The sequence below is a fragment of the Hyperolius riggenbachi genome, chromosome 12 (assembly GCF_040937935.1).
Source record: "Hyperolius riggenbachi isolate aHypRig1 chromosome 12, aHypRig1.pri, whole genome shotgun sequence".
In the NCBI taxonomy this organism is placed as follows: domain Eukaryota; kingdom Metazoa; phylum Chordata; class Amphibia; order Anura; family Hyperoliidae; genus Hyperolius; species Hyperolius riggenbachi.
This window is the reverse complement of record NC_090657.1, coordinates 25,399,629-25,417,893: the sequence shown is the minus strand read 5'-3', so window position 1 is coordinate 25,417,893 and position 18,265 is coordinate 25,399,629. Positions and strand designations below refer to the sequence as shown.

The following is an 18,265-nucleotide window of genomic DNA, read 5'->3' as shown; positions in this document are numbered from 1 at the left end:
GCAGATCATCATACACACCTTGTTTAACAGACATTCATCTGCTGCAGATCAGATCCACCAGGATGGATTTTCAGACCTGCAGATTGTCTGATCTGCAGATGAATGTCAGTTAAACAAGGTGTGTATGATGATCTGCAGATCTCAGACTATGAATGCAATTTGCAGGAACGGATCTTTGGCAGAAACAGATCTTTTGCAGATACTGATCTTTTGTGTCTGTACAGCATCTGTGTGTGCAGCATCTTGCCAAGATTTTTTTCTGATGGGGAGTTCAGCTCCATAGAATAGACTGTGTAGGTGTGGCTCTCATACTACATGGAAGGGGGTAAAATTGGTCTGTGATCTTTCATTTTCAAAAGACTATGGTCTGATGTGTGTATGTGGCCATAGGCTGTAGCAAAGTCTGAATCACACACCTGAAACAAGCATGTATCTAATCCAGTCAGACTTCAGTCAGAGCATCTGATCTGCCTGCTTGATCAGGATCTACTGTATATACTCTAGTATAAGTCTAGAAATGTAGGTCTGAATCACTACATAAAAGCATAGGGGTCGACTTATACACGAGTCACGGGCAACACTGAGCACACTGAGTAATGTGTGTACTAATAGTGACATTCCCATGTGCAGCAATTTACTCCGTGGTAAGTGATACTTTGAGGAAAGAAAATGCCAAGAAAGCACAGATCTGAAAGTCCTGGCCACAACAATTAACAAGGAAAGGGGCAGAGGGGAAATACTGGGCTGCATACAATGGGCTGAATAATTGTACCACTTGGGGGCCTGGATTGGCTGCACTTAAGGGAATCTAAAGCGAGTAAAATTTTTTAAAATAAACACATGACGTAGCTGCAAATGAATATTACATACCAAACACAATCAGTTCCTCTCAAAAGCGCACTATTTTCTTCCTCTAGTGATCCCTTCCAGTTCTGACAATATTTCCTCAGAACTGAAATATTCCAGTTCCTGTCAGTTAAATATTAGCAGCTGTCCGTTGCAACTGAATGTGCAAGGTAATGTCCATGTTTCCCTATGGCTCAAGTGGGTGATGTTACAGTTTAACAGTGTGCGGTTATGGGGTAATGGCCATTTTTAAAATGGAGGATGGAGAATTCCATTGATCACAGTGGACAAATAGGACGCAGGAAAGGAGAAAGATTGAGTAGTAGACTACACAGGTGTTAAATATGATCTGTGTATGGTTATTTTGACTTTTCATTTTCAGTTCAGGTTCTCTTGAAGGGACAGGAGGGGTTAATGGCTGCAATACTGTATGCAGTGCAATCATTAACCCCTCTTGAGCCCCAAGTGCAGCCATTAACTTTGCTGGGTAGACTTGTACTGGAGTCAATAAAAAAAATCCAGCTTAAGAGGGCTGAAAATTGGAGTCGACATACAAGAGGTCGACTTGTATTTGTCTATAATTCCATTAGTTATACCGTATATACTCTGAGGCTCAGCAGAACAGCAAGGCAATCTGCGTGATTTAAAAGAAAATATGGCAGCCGCCATATCCCTCTCAGTCTAGGTGTGCTTTAATATGCATTACTCACAACCTACCAGATTGCAGTTGTAAACTTCTTGCCATACAGAAATGTTTAGGTTTTGCAATGATCCTCAGACATCCTGTCACTATTCATTAGGACTAAAGTGAGGCGTATGCCAAATGTAATCACCAATATGTGCAGCGACTCACCGGAAATCTTTCCTGTTATAGAAGTCCCATGCAGAGGCATGACATACCACCTCACGCCCATCTGCAGGCTTCTCCAGCATAGACTTTTCCCAAAACTCAGGTGGCATTGGCAGCAGACCAAGAGAGGTGAAGAACTCTTCAGACACAACGAACATGTGTGTGGCATTCCAGTTCTGCAAGAAGATACAAAATGTACAGACTTAAGGTGGCCACACACACGATACAATAAAATGATCCGATTTTACAGTAATTCGATAAAAATGATCGTATCTCTTGAAAAAAATCGAAAGCTTTTTTTTCATTCGACTGAAAAATCCGATCGGATTTCCCGTTTTTTTCGATTTAAATCGATCCGGAATGCCAGATATTTCTCTTCAATTTCTACTAAAGATTGTATGGTGTGTGTTGGATTGGTAATTTATTACTATACACACCGTAGCAATTTTCTCTGAGTTTCCAATCATTTTTATCAAAATTGAAATCATTTTTCTCATAATTGAGGAAAAAATTTAACATAGGTGTGTGGTACATTGGTCATATTTTTGAAATGTTACAATCAGTCAGAAAAATTGATTGCAATTCTTAAATTGAACAGATATTTAAAAAAATTGTATGGTGTGTGGCCACCTTAACAAAGATGGAACTGCACAATAAGAGATTCTAGTGGCAGGTTTCTTTTGCTTCCTCTCAAGATAAAATGAATTATCTCCAGAAGTTCAAATTATAGTGACCTTTCACCCAAACTTTTGTTCGGTACCTTTAGATGATAATGTGGGCTCTGTCATGAAACATTTTATTATGTATTTTTTAACCAGCAGCAGTCCGCAGCAAAAATTGATGGTTTTAGCAAGCTAAACACCCCCTCCCCCCTCCCCCCCCCCCCCCCCCCCAAAAAAAATAATGAACAATTCCACCAACACTTCTGACTGGGAGCATTTCAGCTCTCTGGATGGGTGTTTTGTAAATTGTAGATCACATTCGTAGATTTCTTATTTATTATTATTGATTTATAAAGCGCCAACATATTCTGAGGCACTGTACAAAGAAAGAAACAAACATGGGGTACATAATACATACAATGGTTTACACTAATATACAAGATACATAATTAGTGACAAAATACAAAAATGATACAAAATACAGAATATAAAATATACAGAATTGGTATTGACAGTGAAAAATATAAATATATACATATACACATACATACATACATACATACATACATACCACAGATATTGTGTATTAGGATACCTAGGTGGAGTGCAATTTGGTCTTAGGCCAAAGGGAAGTGGCCTAAGGTAGCACACAGGCTTGTCGGAAGAACAAATTAGTTTTTAGAGAGCGTTTAAAGGTAATAAAGGTTGGCGAGTGACGGATGTGTTGTTGGAGAGCATTTCAGAGGAGGGGTGAAGCGCGTGCAACAGTTTGTAAACGTGAATGTGAGGATGTGATTCTAGAGGAGGAAAACAGAAGATCATGTGCAGATCTGAGATAGCGATTGGGTTTGTATCTGGAAATTAGTGAGGATATGTACCAGGGAGAGAGATTGTGGAGAGCTTTGTAGGTTAGGGTTAGGAGTTTGAACTGGATGCTCTGGTTAATTGGCAGCCAGTGAAGAGCTTGACAGAGAGGGGTAGCAGAGGAAGATTGAGAAGAATGATGAATGAGAGGAGCAGCTGAGTTCAGTACAGACTGGAGTGGGGCCAGTCTGTTAGAAGGTAATCCACAAAGTAGTAGGTTGCAGTAGCCCAGACTAGATATTATAAGAGCATGCATTAACATTTTAGTTGTGTCTTGAGTGAGAAAAGGTCGGATGCGAGGTAGGTTTTTGAGTTGGAGATGGCAGGAGCTGGTTATGGAGTGAACATGAGGAATAAAAAAAAGAGGAGTTGAATATTACCCCCAAGCACCGTGCTTTGGGAACTGAAGTTATGGGAGTATTAACATTTATTGTAACTTCAGGCAGAGAGGTGGAAAAATGATTAGTTCGGTTTTACTCATATTAAGTTTTAAGAAGCAAGAGGATATGAAGGAGCATATAACAGACTGGAACACGTTTGAGGATGGAGTTAAGGTCTGGGGCCGAGAGGTACAGTTGTGTATCGTCTGCATACAGGTGGTATTAAAACCCGAATGAGTTAAGACACCAAGACCGTGCATGTAGACTGGAAAAAAAAAAAAAAAAAAAAAAAAAAAAAAAGGAGGGGACCAAGGGCAGAGCCTTGGGGAACCCCATTTCTTCATACAAACATTACACTAAATGTACAACTTGATATGCAGCAATTAATTTATTGGCAATCTGCTAGTCGCTGGTTTTTTAATAGTCTGATTTGATAACCCCACCGTTAACTCACCTACATGTAAAATTTTGCAAGTGACTGGCTGTTGTGTGGTCTGGATTAATAGACTGTTTCCTTACCAACATCTACACCTGGAAACTACTAGGGAGGAAAAGTTTTACCAAACTGGGAAGAGGTGGGACGTTTTAGCCCTTCTTGAATGAAGGGAAACATATTAACCTGAGATGGTGATGCTTTTGAAAGTTTATAAGCGGTTTATATCTGGTTGGTAGTGTTTTGGGGCGGATTGTCCTTTATACTACATAAAACACTTGTGACATCTACTGAATATTATTCATTTAGCATTTAGAAGCTTTGCAGAGATGTGATTTTATGTCCACTGAGCTTCAGCCTTTCCCGATCGATGTTTGTGATCCAGAAAATTATTATTAATCATGGGGCCTTTTTTAATAGATTTTCATTAGTTGTGAATTTCTTTATCAAATGAAACTTCTGAACAATGAAACTGCATAATGTGCGCCTAGCTTTAAAGGAGCAAAAATCTTAGTTTTAGAAATGTAGCCTTCTTGGGACCTCTTGTAGTTATCAAATAGTTTATGGATTTAGGGATGCTTAAAGGACCACCATTAATAAAAATATGTAAAAAAATGTTACTTTTTTGATTTTCAAAATAAGCAGGAACATAACATTGTACATAGAGAAAATCAAGTAGAATAAAATACATTAAGTAGTAGTACATTAGAATCTTAACTAAAGCACCCCCCCTGTAAAGGATCTATATAAGCATGTCGGCCGACTTCCTTACCCGCATGCACGCTATTTTGGCTTTTGAACCAAGCAACTGCCATTCAGTATGTGCTTTTGAGTATAAAAACCCTGAGAACCCCCCATGAGGAGGTGGACTAATCCGATTATTACTGCCTACTTTAAGAGACAGCAACATAGGCGAAAAGCAATTTGTAGTGCATTTTACTCGGGAACAAATGTACATTTTATACAGATCACGCACAGGTATTTTACATTTTACAGTTTTTCACTAATAGTCATTTGATCCTGATCCTGTGAGTCAATCACAGTGGTCACAAGTGATTAGGATAAAGACCAGAGGCGCCAAAAAGAGTAAAAACAATACTAAGGTTAAAAATCTTGGTGGTGGCAAGGATTCTTCCTAATTTCCTTCTACAGAGAGTGACATCTTATACCTGAGTGGGGTCAGGTCCTAATTCTCCGCACCAGCATATGGAGTGGTTGCCTAGGGGAAACCCATGTTTGTGAGTATAATCCTTTTGATTAAATTTTGTCTCGTTTGCTTTGAAATACCGCACCATTTGGGCTCTCGGTCTTTTGTTTGTCTCTGACAGTGGTCACAAGGTAAGGCCTGTAAAAAGTGCTCTTGTCCTTAAGGGGGCAGAACAGCTTGGGACAAAGGCTGGGTTTTACACAGGGGTGTTGAGTCAGTTTCCAAAACAGACCTGGCACCCGCGCTGATAGCAAATTCGTGTCTGTATCAGCTATGGAAATTTGGATGAGGTCTGCTCAGGTGGCATTTTTTTCCTCCAAAAGCAATTCGGATGCAGCCTATTGATTTTAATAGGCAGCATATCTGTATCCAAAATCACGTAGAGAAAACAGCCGAAGGGTTAAATGATGCAAAAATCCAGTATTCCGTTTAAAGGGTTTAGAAGTCTTCAGTGCATCTCTTGCTGCCAGCCAGAGCCCGACAATATTATATTCTACACTGAAGAGAAACCAGGGCACACTGGCATGCTTAGGAAATGTCATTTGCATCTAAAACAAGCCTGTAGTAAAAGCAGTTCATAAATCATGTGGTCCCTTGATACCAGCTTCCCTCTGTTTATAATACCCCTGCCCTTTCAGTGATGACCAATAGGGGTATATAGCAAGTACAGTCACTATAAACCTCCTTTCCCCTAGTCAAATACTGCTACCAATTACTCTTCACCTTTGAACTGCTGCCAGCATTGCATACCCCTCCTGCTGCTATAGTGGAGCCCAACTCAGACGCTAAGAGATGTGTGTTGAGGTAGATCAGGTTGCGTTATGGTAATATACTGCATGCATTGCTAGTAAGTGAAGCATACTTTTCGTTGACTATGCTTCACTGTACCCTGATGCAATGCTCAATTAACATGCATCACCACTAAAATTGACCTGCTTTGGCCGAGTCATGGGTGCAACTAAAGTCCTCGTCAGTGGATGTTGCAATTGGCTTAGTGTTCGTTGTCATGCTCGGCTATGGAGCTTGACCTTAAGCCTGGTACACACTTTCATTTTTGATTGGCCAATCGCTGAATATTTTTACTACCAACATGTAGTTTGAGAGTGTACCTACACAATCCTAGTATTCAAAATCTGTTGACCCTAATACTATTGGCCAATAAAAATCGACAGCGTATCTCAGGCTTCACCCTGCACCTGTTTAATAGTTGCCTGGCGGTAGAGTACTACATGCCCAGACCAGCTTCAGTGTGGAGAGAGTCTGGATGTATCACACCAATATGTGCCTCAGGCAGTGTCAGGATAGTTGTCCCCAGCTGATATCTGCCCAGGCGCCAGTGACATCAAAGCGTAGCAGTGGAACAGCTCTATCTATCACACACTTAGGAGGCGGAAGAGCACCAGCAGGGAGAGTGAGCGCCAGTCTTCTGGAGTAAAAGTGCCCTTTTAACGTTCCTGTTGAAGTTGCAGCAGCTCTTTGACAGCATCAAAGTCATGTGTAGAAACACACAACAGCCTACACAACTTTGTCAAGGCTCAAAAGGTCAGGGCTCGTTATTAAAACGTATGGCAAGTTCTCACCCTCCATGGCCCATCCCGTTTCTCACGTCTTAGATTTTTCTGGGTGAATTGGATATGGACATACAAAATGAGATGATAAGACTACTGGCTTTGCTGTAGCACAGAAACTAAAATGACTAGTCTGATGTGTTGCATTCCTTAGAAGCCATGATTGAAGACATTTCCTGCACAATACTGCATAGCCCACCTATCTGGATTGTTTGCAATCAGGATGTCAAAGGGAATTCACCTGGAGTGGACTGACTGAAGTCAGAAACTGTCTTATTTATGACATACAAGACCTCTGATTCAAGAGGTTATTCCAAGGTCACCATGCCCTGCTGAAAAAAAACCACAGTCTGTTTTAATGCATGTCTGGGACAATCAAAGCTTGTAGAAACCCTTTAAAGCTTATGCATCTCAGTATTTAGGGGTAGTGATGTTGGCAAACACTTCACCAGTGAATAGCTATGGGCAGCCTGACCCCTGTACTACTTCTGGGTTACAATGACCCGCAGCAGTACGCATGCCCTGGGCCGGATGCGTTCAGTAGTACGCATGCCCTGGCCCTGCAATGCGCGTCCTTGATTGTGCGCCTGTAGCCAGGCATGCTTCGTAAAGTCTCGCTCATGCACAGAGCGTACCCGGCCACAGGAGTGCAATCAAGGACGCGCACTGCCAGGCCAGGGCATGTGTACTAATGAACGCATTTGGCCCAGGGCATGCGGGTCATTGGGACCTGGAAGTAGTACAGGGGTCAGGCTGCCCGTAGCTTTGCGGGGAGCAGTTCTGTGAACTGTTTGCTACATCTGTATTTAGGGGGGGCTTTATGGAATTAGTATTTTTTTTTTTAATTTAGCTCTGGATGTTTCTGCAGAAACCCAAGCCTGTTTAGTCTTAGAGGAACTTTGTTGGCAGGGGCGCAACTACTGCAGTGAACTTTTTTTGTAATAAAATCGAGGACTACGTGAAGAGAAAACAATTATTTTGCGCTTGAGATCTTGCATAGGAATAAAACTGCACAACTGCCATCTTACTAACCTTTCAGCAGCAGTCATAGGACATGATGTGACAGGTACAATATAATATTTCTATAGCGCTTTTCTCCCATAGGACTCAAAGCGCTTAGGCTCTCTCAGATTCAGTAGTTGGTAGTAGGATCAAGTATTCACAAAAGTTATATTTTTGCAAATGCCAATCTGAACAGGTGGGTTTTCAGTCTGGATTTAAACACGTCCAGGGATGGAGCTGTCCTGATCTGCTGAGGTAACGAGTTCCAAAACGTAGGAGCAGCATGACAGAAGGCTCTGGACCAAAATTTTCCAAGTGGACTCTGGATATGGCTAGATTATTAGAACCTGTGAATCTGAGATTGCAGGGATTGCTACGCAGCTGTAACATTTCTTTCATGTATCCCGGGCCCAGATTATTTTGTGATTTAAGTGTCAGGAGGTCGATCTTGAATAGGACCCTCCATTTTATACGTAGCCAGTGAAGGGAGTGTAGGAATGGAGTTATGTGGCAGTGACGGGGTTGGTTGGTTAACAGTCTGGGCATGGCAGTTTTAGGGCCGTGCGGCCCGTGCCGCCGCCCTGAGCGCTGTTTGGCAGGGGCGCTGTAATGGAGGGGGGAGCCGGAGTCGCGGGGAGGGCAGCCCGACCTCTCCCTCCCTCTCCCCGGGCCGCCCTCCGTGCTCCCCCCTCCGATGCACAGTAAATTGCGCAGCAGGAAGCTCTGACCACAACTACTCACCTTCCTGCGTTCCACTCGCTGTCATCTCCTATCGGTATAGACGCTGAGTGATACACATGCTGCTTCCTGTTTAGCCGGTGAGTAGTTGTGGTCAGAGCTTCCTGCTGCGCCATTTACTGTGCATCGGAGGGGGGAGCACTGAGGGCGGCCCGGGTAGAGGGAGGGAGAGGGAGGGCTGCCCTCCCCGCGGCTCCGGCTCCCCTATGGGGGGGGGGGACCTACCTAACTAACCTATACTGGGGGGCAGCTACCTATCTAACCTATACTGGGGGGGGGGGCAGCTACCGAATCTAACCTATACTGGGCGGCACCTACCTAATCTAACCTATACTGGGCGGCACCTACCTAATCTAACCTATACTGGGCGGCACCTACCTAATCTAACCTATACTGGGCGGCACCTACCTAATCTAACCTATACTGGGGGGCACCTACCTAATCTAACCTATACTGGGGGGCACCTACCTAATCTAACCTATACTGGGGGGCACCTACCTAATCTAACCTATACTGGGGGGCACCTACCTAATCTAACCTATACTGGGGGGCACCTACCTAATCTAACCTATACTGGGGGGCACCTACCTAATTAACCTATACTGGGGGACAGCTGCCTAATCTAACCTATACTGGGGGCACCTACCTATGAAACCTATACTGGGGGGCACCTACCTATGAAACCTATACTGGGGGGCACCTACCTATGAAACCTATACTGGGGGGCACCTACCTAATCTTACTTATGCTGGGGGGCACCTACCTAATCTAATTTATGCTGGGGGGAAGCTACCTAATCTAACCTATACTGGGGAGGGGGGCACCTACCTATCTAACCTATACTGGGGCACTTATCTAACCTGTATTGGGGCACCTACCTACCTAGCCTATACAGGTGGCAACTATACTGGCTACTTATATTGCAGGCACCTACCTAACTAACCTATACTGGGGCACCAACCTATCTAACCGATGCTGGGGGCAACTATTCTGGCTACCTATATTAGAAGCACCCACCTAGCTAACCTGTACTGGGGCACCTACCTATCTAACTTATACCGGGGGCACCTGCCTATATAACCTATACTGGGGGCAACTATACTGGAGGCACCTACCTGGCTAACCTATACTGGGGCAACTATACTGGCTAACCTATGCCTGGCTACCTATACTGGGGGGACCTATAGCTGGCTACCTGTACTGGGGTACCTATTCCTGGCTACCCATACTGGGGGGGGGGACCTATACTGAGTGCAACTAGACCTGGCTAACCTATACTGTGGGCACCCATACCTTGCTCCGGGGGGGGGGGGGGGGCGCAATTTTTACACACTCGCCCTGGGTGCATTTTAGACTAGAAACTGCACTGAGTCTGGGAGCAGTATTCTGTATCAGCTCTAGGCGGTACAAGTCCTTTTTTGGAACGCCAGTGTAAAGAGCATTGCAGTAGTCCAGTTGGGATGTAATGAAGGTATGAACTAAGGTTGGTAGATCTTCTGGGGGGGATGAGGTGCTTAATTTTTGTGATGTTCTTCAGGTGAAAATAGGATGATTTCACCACAGCAGAGATGTGAGTTCTAAAGTTTAAATCCCCATCAATTATAACTCCCAGGCTACGCACATGATCAGAGCTGTGTAGATCCATGTCTCCTATTCCCAGTGGTGAAGACTGCAAGTTAAGCTGTTTTGTTGTCATGCGCTGCCCTCCGATCAGAAGGACTTCAGTTTTGTCTGCATTTAGTTTCAGCCAGTTGTCACTCATCCATTGTAGTTCGCCTAAGCAGGCGTTTATAGTTGGAGTTAGGTCTGTCACACCAGGCTTGAAGGAAAGATATAGTTGGGTGTCATCGGCATAGCAGTGGTATGTCAGGCCATGTTTTTGGATTAGTTTTCCAAGTGGTAACATGTAAATTGTGAAAAGCAGGGGAGAGAGGATTGAGCCATAGGGCACCCCATACTTAAATGGTACAAAGGTGGACAGGAAGGGCCCCATAGACACTTTCTGGGTTCTGCCACTCAAGGATTGGAACTACTGAAGAACTATGCCATCAATGCTGCAGTATTCCTGTAGCCTGCTTATCAAGGTGTCATGGTCAACTGTATTAAAGGCTGCAGAAAGGTCTAGCAGTATGAGGATAGAGCACTCTCCTCTGTCTCTTGCCATGAGCAGGTGGTTGCATATTTGGATGAGGGCAGTTTCAGTGCTGTGGTGTTTCCTGAAGCCAGACTTGAATGGATCAGAGCTACAGAGATACAGCTTTTTCAATTAGAGACAGGTCTGTAGCTGGTCATTGCATCTGGGTCCAGGGAGGATTTTTTGAGGCTAAGCCTGATGATTGCTTCCTTCAGTAAAGCAGGAAATATCCCTGATTGTAAGGAACAGTTTACGATTTTGAGGAATACCGGTACAAACAGGTCGGGGCAGTGCAACATGTGAAGGTTGCACACTGTTTCTACCTAATAGACAATTTAAGAGAATCCAGTCCAGGTTTATTTAGTATTTGTATAACGCCGACATCTTCTGCAGCACTGTACAGAGTATATTGTCTTGTCACTTAACGGTCCCTCAGAGGGCCGCACAATTTAATCCCTACCATAGTCATATGTTCGTAGTGCACACACGCACTGCACGCGTGCCTGTAGTGTATGCCTGTAGTGTATGCCTGTAGTGTATGCCTGTAGTGTATGCCTGTAGTGTATGCCTGTAGTGTATGCCTGTAGTGTATGCCTGTAGTGTATGCCTGTAGTGTATGCCTCATACTCTAGGGCTAATTTAGGGGGAAGCCAATTAATTTATCTGTAGGTTTTTGGGATGTGGGAAGAAACTGGGGTGCCCGGAGGAAACCTACACAAACTCTGTGCAGATAGTGCCCTGGCTTGGATTTAAATTGGGGACCCACAACTGCAAAGCAAGAGTGCTAACCACTATGCCACCGTGCTGCACTTGGACACAAGCTCTGCCATTTTCTCATGCATGCATTTTGCTCAGCATGTTTACCTGGTCCCTCATGGTATTGGTTACATCCACACTGGGTTTGTCAGGGAAGGGAATCATCAGGTCATAGATATTGTTCCACTGTTGTGACCACATGTTACCTGCACACAAAAAATAAATAAATTAAACACACCATCATAATTCAATGTACAACACTATAGAACAATGCAGTTTTGAAAGATAGACCAATATAATTTTTAACTTGATTAACATTTGAACAGAGGTGCCAGAATAGTATAAAAATAATTAAGAACAGTTTAAAAACCGGTAGTGGTTGACTTACCACCCCAAGTAGACTCAAAACCGTCAATTATCAGTAGAAAATGTTATTCCAAAAGGTGCGTATACACGCACTACTTCCACCAACAACAGGTCCATCAGACCCACTCAGCGGATCGTTCAGAAACAGCCTCATCAGTCTACCAACAGTGCGTACACACGCGCTACTGTCGGCTGAACGTCCGCCCAGCGGGGAGGGTCTGACCGACCAGTTGTTGCCGACGGTATGGTGTGTGTACACACCTTAATTCAAAAAATCAAATGCATTTCCCAGGCTTACACCTGCTCCATCAGGCTAAAACAGGAATAACAGTTATATGAATCTAGTCTAGCATAAGCACCGTAAACGGAGGCGCTTATGCTGGCCTAAATTTATATAACATACCTGAGTGGCCTAGTCAAAGTCCAGACCTCATCCAATAGAAAATCTGTGGCCAGACTCAGACTGCTGTTCACACGCAAAAAAACAAACATCATCAAGGAGCTGGAGGAGGTTTGCCTTAAGAAAGAATGGGGAAATCCCAGTGGCAAGCTCAGAGACAAATTCAAAGTGACTTGCAGCTGAAATTACCACAAAAAGTGACCCCCCCCCCCCCCCCCCCCCCACACACACACACACACACAGTACTTTAAGTACTTTAGGAGGGTGACGTTATGCACGCTAAATTTTGGAGGTACTTTGTCCTGTTTGTTGTTCACTTCACAATGAACCAAACAATGCATTTAAAAATTGTTGACATGTTCTGTCAATGAAATGGCGCAAACTCAAACAATTTTAATTCTAGGTTGTGAGGCAGCAAAACCTGAGAAATGGCAAGGGGGGGGGGGGGTTAATAATCATGAGCACGTGATAGATGGAGCTTGCGCATGTGCAGTAGCCCGTCTTTGGGAGCCTGACTGCTTCTGAAGACTTTCAATGCACAGCTAAAGCAGAAGAGAGCAGCCTAAGACTGATCAGACTGCTAATGGGGGAGCTTGCGGGGGAACGTGGGAACCATGAGGAGAATGGGGAGGCTTTCTAGGACCCAGAGCCTTCCCCTCTCCTAAGGTAAATATCTATTTTTATTTTTTAAGTTTGCTTCAGACCCCCTTTAAGCCACCAGCAAGCAAGAAAATAATCATTTTGACAGCACTTTTTCATCTACTTTTTGGTACTTTTCCGAGTGCAGAAGAGTTAATATAAAACAGAAGATGAAAATCTCCTTGGAGAAGAAAAAAACACAAAAAAAAAAAAGCACAGCTTTGGAAAAAAAGTTAATTGGACCCATTGGGGTCAATTCATAAAAGGCTGTGCAAAAACAAATAAAAACAAAAAACGACAGGTCGGGAAAATACTGCATTCGGTATTTTAGACTTGTGTGCTTATTAATAAAAATGTTCACATGTGCGGTAGAAGCCCAATAAATTACCGAAGCCCATTGACAAAAACCTTTGCAGTAACAGCAGAGCAGTGTGGAGTGTGCGTTACAAGCTGTTCCGTGCAGTGAGGGCATTGCGAGGCATCCCAAAATCCCTTTAGATGTACAAGTTTTGTTATACTGCATCTGCTTGCTCTGAATCTGTCTATTAGTCTTTCTTAACATTCTATTTAACCTTCTGGGGACCGCCTAACGCCGATGGGTGTCAAGTCCTGGGGCTGCAGTTTCCCAGGGAACCGCCACGCGCATTTGCGATCGTTCCCTGCCACTTCACGGAACGGAGTTCAGTGAATAGCCTGCTAGCCGCCATTCGCGGCTAGCAGGCCGTTTGTAAACGAAAGGGGAAAGAAATCACCTTTGTTTACAACTGTACAGCACTGCGGTCACCGACAGCGCTGTGCGAGATCGGCGATCCACAGCCTCTGATTGGCCGGGTAGCGCCGTTCTTTCTTAGGCTGATGCCTATGAGAGGCGGAACAGGACGGATCGCTGTCCTGTTCCAATTCAGATACCGGAGGGGAGGAGGGAAGGGAAGGGAGGAGGGAGGGAGAGCCTCATAGAGGCCGAAGAAAAAACAAAACAAAACAAAAACCTGCCGCAGCGATAGGACCCCTCCGGCGGCATGTCCCCTTAGGGACAAAAAAAAGGAGGCGAGTCCGATCGCTGGGCTCCATAGCTGGGCTGTGCAGGAGGCTGAAAAGCCTGCACTACCCAGTATAAGAAAAATGAGCCTGGTCGTTGGGGGGAGGGGAATAGCACTGTGGTCGTCAAGTGGTTATATTGCCACAGCTTAGGACTTCAAGAAACGTAACATGCCATGCTTAGGTAAGTTTATCCACTAGTTCCTACACATCTTAAAACAGGAAGCCAAGAGGTTAAATGGCCAAAGGTATTTAGGGGAAGCCTGTTTTGTCCCAATCGCTCTGCTGCAGCCTGGGGGGTTTAAAGGCTTGTCCCACTTAAGAAGGCTGCAGGTCCTATCCGATTCCATCCTCCAGACTTGAAGAAGACAGGGGCTGTTTCTATTGGCTCCCTGCTCCTGTCAGTCACAGTTCTCACTGCTTCTGCTTGTCAGTCATGCTCCCAGCCAGGGCCGAGCTTGGGCGGGTGCTGCGGGTACAAGGCACCCAGGCGCCTGCCTCTGAGAGGCGCCGCCCGGCCGCCGCTCTCCCCCTGTGGCCGCCGCTCTCCCCCTGTGGCCGATGCTCGCTCGCTCGCTCCCTCCCTCTAGCCGCCGGCGCCGCAGCGTCAGACCTCGATCAGGCGGGCGGGCGCTAGGACCTAGCACGCCGCACTGATATGCGGAAGTGACATCACTTCCGCATATAGAGCGGGTGCCTCCAGCGGCCTCTTACTGGTCGGGTCGCCCGCTGATTGAGGTCTGAAGCTGCGGCAAGGTAAGGGGGGGAGCGGCGGCAGCGGCTAGAGGGGAGGGGAGAGCTCCTGTCACTAACTACCTAAACGGGGACCCTATACCCCCTGGCTACCTATGCTGGGCACATATACCCCCTGGCTACCTATGCTGGGCACATATACCCCCTGGCTACCTATGCTGGGCACATATACCCCCTGGCTACCTATGCTGGGCACATATACCCCCTGGCTACCTATGCTGGGCACATATACCCCCTGGCTACCTATGCTGGGCACATATACCCCCTGGCTACCTATGCTGGGCACATATACCCCCTGGCTACCTATGCTGGGCACATATACCCCCTGCCTTCATATGCTGGGACATATACACCTGCCTACATATACTGGGCACATATATCCCTGGCTATATATTATGGGGACACTGGCTGTTTGTCATTATGTGCATTTGCTGGTGAAAAGCTGTCTAAGGCCTGGGGCACACCAGAGGAGTTTTTCTGAGCGTTTTGAGTTTTTAAATCTGCTGCTAATGTTATCCTATGTATCTGTGCACACTGGAGCAATGAGGTTTTGTAGGTAGGTTTGTTGCTCTTCCCAATGTAATGCTATGGGTTTTTTTACAAAACCTCATTGCTCCAGTGTGCACAGACACACAGGATAACATTAGCAGCAGATTTAAAAACTCAAAACGCTCAGAAAAACTCTTCTGGTGTGCCCCAGGCCTTATGTGCATTTGCTGGTGAAAAGCTGTCTCTTGTTATGTGCATTTGCTGGTGAAAAGCAGTCTCTTGTTATGTGCATTTGCTGGTGAAAAGCAGTCTCTTGTTATGTGCATTTTCTGGTGAAAAGCAGTCTCTTGTTATGTGCATTTGCTGGTGAAAAGCAGTCTCTTGTTATGTGCATTTGCTGGTGAAAAGCAGTCTCTTGTTATGTGCATTTGCTGGTGAAAAGCAGTCTCTTGTTATGTGCATTTGCTGGTGAAAAGCAGTCTCTTGTTATGTGCATTTGCTGGTGAAAAGCAGTCTCTTGTTATGTGCATTTGCTGGTGAAAAGCAGTCTCTTGTTATGTGCATTTGCTGGTGAAAAGCAGTCTCTTGTTATGTGCATTTGCTGGTGAAAAGCAGTCTCTTGTTATGTGCATTTGCTGGTGAAAAGCAGTCTCTTGTTATGTGCATTTGCTGGTGAAAAGCAGTCTCTTGTTATGTGCATTTGCTGGTGAAAAGCAGTCTCTTGTTATGTGCATTTACTGGTGAAAAGCAGTCTCTTGTTATGTGCATTTACTGGTGAAAAGCAGTCTCTTGTTATGTGCATTTACTGGTGAAAAGCAGTCTCTTGTTATGTGCATTTACTGGTGAAAAGCAGTCTCTTGTTATGTGCATTTACTGGTGAAAAGCATTCTCTTGTTATATGCATTTACTGGTGAAAAGCAGTCTCTTGTTATGTGCATTTACTGGTGAAAAGCAGTCTCTTGTTATGTGCATTTACTGGTGAAAAGCAGTCTCTTGTTATGTGCATTTACTGGTGAAAAGCAGTCTCTTGTTATGTGCATTTACTGGTGAAAAGCAGTCTCTTGTTATGTGCATTTACTGGTGAAAAGCAGTCTCTTGTTATGTGCATTTACTGGTGAAAAGCAGTCTCTTGTTATGTGCATTTACTGGTGAAAAGCAGTCTCTTGTTATGTGCATTTACATGGGGAAAAGCAGTCTCTTGTTATGTGCATTTACATGGGGAAAAGCTGTCTCTTGTGTGCATTTAGTGGGGAAATTTTGTCAGTAAAAATCTTTTGTCAGTAAATTTTTAGGTATTTGTCAGTAAAAAATAACGCGAAAGGGTGGCAACACTGGCAGGCTGCATGGCGCAACGGGAAAGATACAGGCAGCCCACCTTGGGCTTGGCAGGGGGGAGGAGCCGACGTCAGCGAGCGAGAGTAGGGTGGCCGCAGGCAGCCATAAATACGCAGTGTGTGACTGCGTCGCACTCGCAGAGCCTCTCAGCCTGAGTCAGTCCAGAGATTAGCAGACTCGCAGGAAGCCAAAGCCAGCCAGGAGCAAGCCAATGGAAGAGGGGTAGGAATGGGGTATCACATGCATGCGTAAAGAGGTGGAAGGTGTGGGTGTGATTAGGCAGGACATGGGTGTGGTTATGTGGTAGGCACCAGAGAAAATCTTGCACCCAGGTGCCAGGCACCCCAGGCTCACCCCTGCTCCCAGCACAGTCTCCTTGCACAGACACCGCATTAGTTTCACCACTTTTAAGCAGACGGTATTTTTTGTGGCTTTACTGCATGTTGTTGGCTTTATGAATTGACATTTGCTGACATTTGTTGAGGTATTTACCACACAAGTCGGTAATTTACCTCACTGCTCCATAATTTCAGCTTTTCATGCGGTAACAGCCTTTATGAATTTACACTTTCCTAAGTGCTCGGCACTGGCATAACAATAGGGGATGCGACCTCTGCCATCCGGGGGGGTGGCCGGGGCCTCCCTAGGGCCCGCTCAGGGACTTTTGGGGGGCAGGAGGGGTCGTAGCATAAGAGGAGTGTGTGGCAGATCGGTGGGGAGGGGGGGAAACTCCCCCCTCCCTCACCTCGGGCTCTCCTCTCAGCGCTCCCCCTCCTGCAACCATTGGTGGCAGCAGCGGCGGTGGCGGCAGGATGAATACATTACCTCCTTATCGCTGGAGGACTTCCGTTCTCTAAGAGCTTCTTGCAACTTCCTGTTAAACAGGAAGTTGCTCTTAGAGAATGGAAGACCTCCGGCGAGAAGGAGGTAATGTATTCATCCTGCCGCCACCAATGGTTGCAGGAGGGGGAGCGCTGAGAGGAGAGCCCGAGGTGAGGGAGGGGGGAGTTTCCCCCCTCCCCACCGATCTGCCACACACTACTCTTATGCTGCAACTCCTCCTGCCCCCCAAAAGTCCCTGAGCGGGCCCTAGGGGGGGAGGGGCAGATTTTTATTTATTTTTTGCAGGGGGCCCGGGGATTTCTAGGTAAGCCCCTGGTGCTCGGTAAAGTCAGCTGTTTTCTGCATTATCAAATGCGGTAATGCTTTATGAATCGACCCCATAGAGTTTATCTTGCTATACTCACCAAACAGATGAGCTGGAATTGGACCTTGTAGGTTGATATACTTTGGACCATATCTCTCATACAATTTCCTGCGTACAAAAGCATGGAGATTGAGGTACAGGGGCTCCAGCTGGTGGTAAAGATTCTCCAGATCATCTTCAAACGTTGACGAGGTGTACCAAGAGCGCCAGTATGCGCCAGTATCCGTGTATCCTACATTAGAAGAGAAGATGTATTATATCTTTAACCACAGAGCGGTTATGAATTTACAAGTGGTTACAAAATTGCATGTTAAACGAATGTGCGTAAATGTAAAGGTGAAACATGACAGTTCAAACCATGGGGCACAAAAACAATACCTTATCCTATGCCAGTCAACGTGTTACTGCTTCCATTAACTAGTCCCGTTCATTCATTATTGCATTGACCTATTTGTGCTCAAACTTAAGTATTAGTTAATGCAAATCACTCCCACCATAATTTTGCATTATTTTTACAGTCCCATTACAATTTAACATAGTATTTAACTGCAATGCACATTTAAAAAAAACAAAAACAAAACACAATTTTCTAGTTAAA

General features: G+C 45.1%; 1 protein-coding gene and 1 long non-coding RNA gene across 3 annotated transcripts in view; one reads left to right on the top strand and one right to left on the bottom strand.

Annotated features, from left to right (window-relative positions):
- LOC137541406 (uncharacterized) overlaps positions 1 to 18,265 on the top strand; it is a 1,168,812-nt gene that overhangs the window by 1,058,399 nt on the left and 92,148 nt on the right. The window lies entirely within an intron of this gene.
- LOC137541403 (angiotensin-converting enzyme-like) overlaps positions 1 to 18,265 on the bottom strand; it is a 142,296-nt gene that overhangs the window by 73,475 nt on the left and 50,556 nt on the right. The window contains exons 5-7 of the mRNA XM_068262680.1: positions 17,708 to 17,899; positions 11,549 to 11,646; positions 1,700 to 1,872 (exon numbers count right to left, since the gene is read on the bottom strand). Of these exons, the coding sequence (XP_068118781.1) occupies positions 1,700 to 1,872; positions 11,549 to 11,646; positions 17,708 to 17,899 (463 nt within the window). The remainder of the gene's footprint in view (positions 1 to 1,699; positions 1,873 to 11,548; positions 11,647 to 17,707; positions 17,900 to 18,265) is intronic.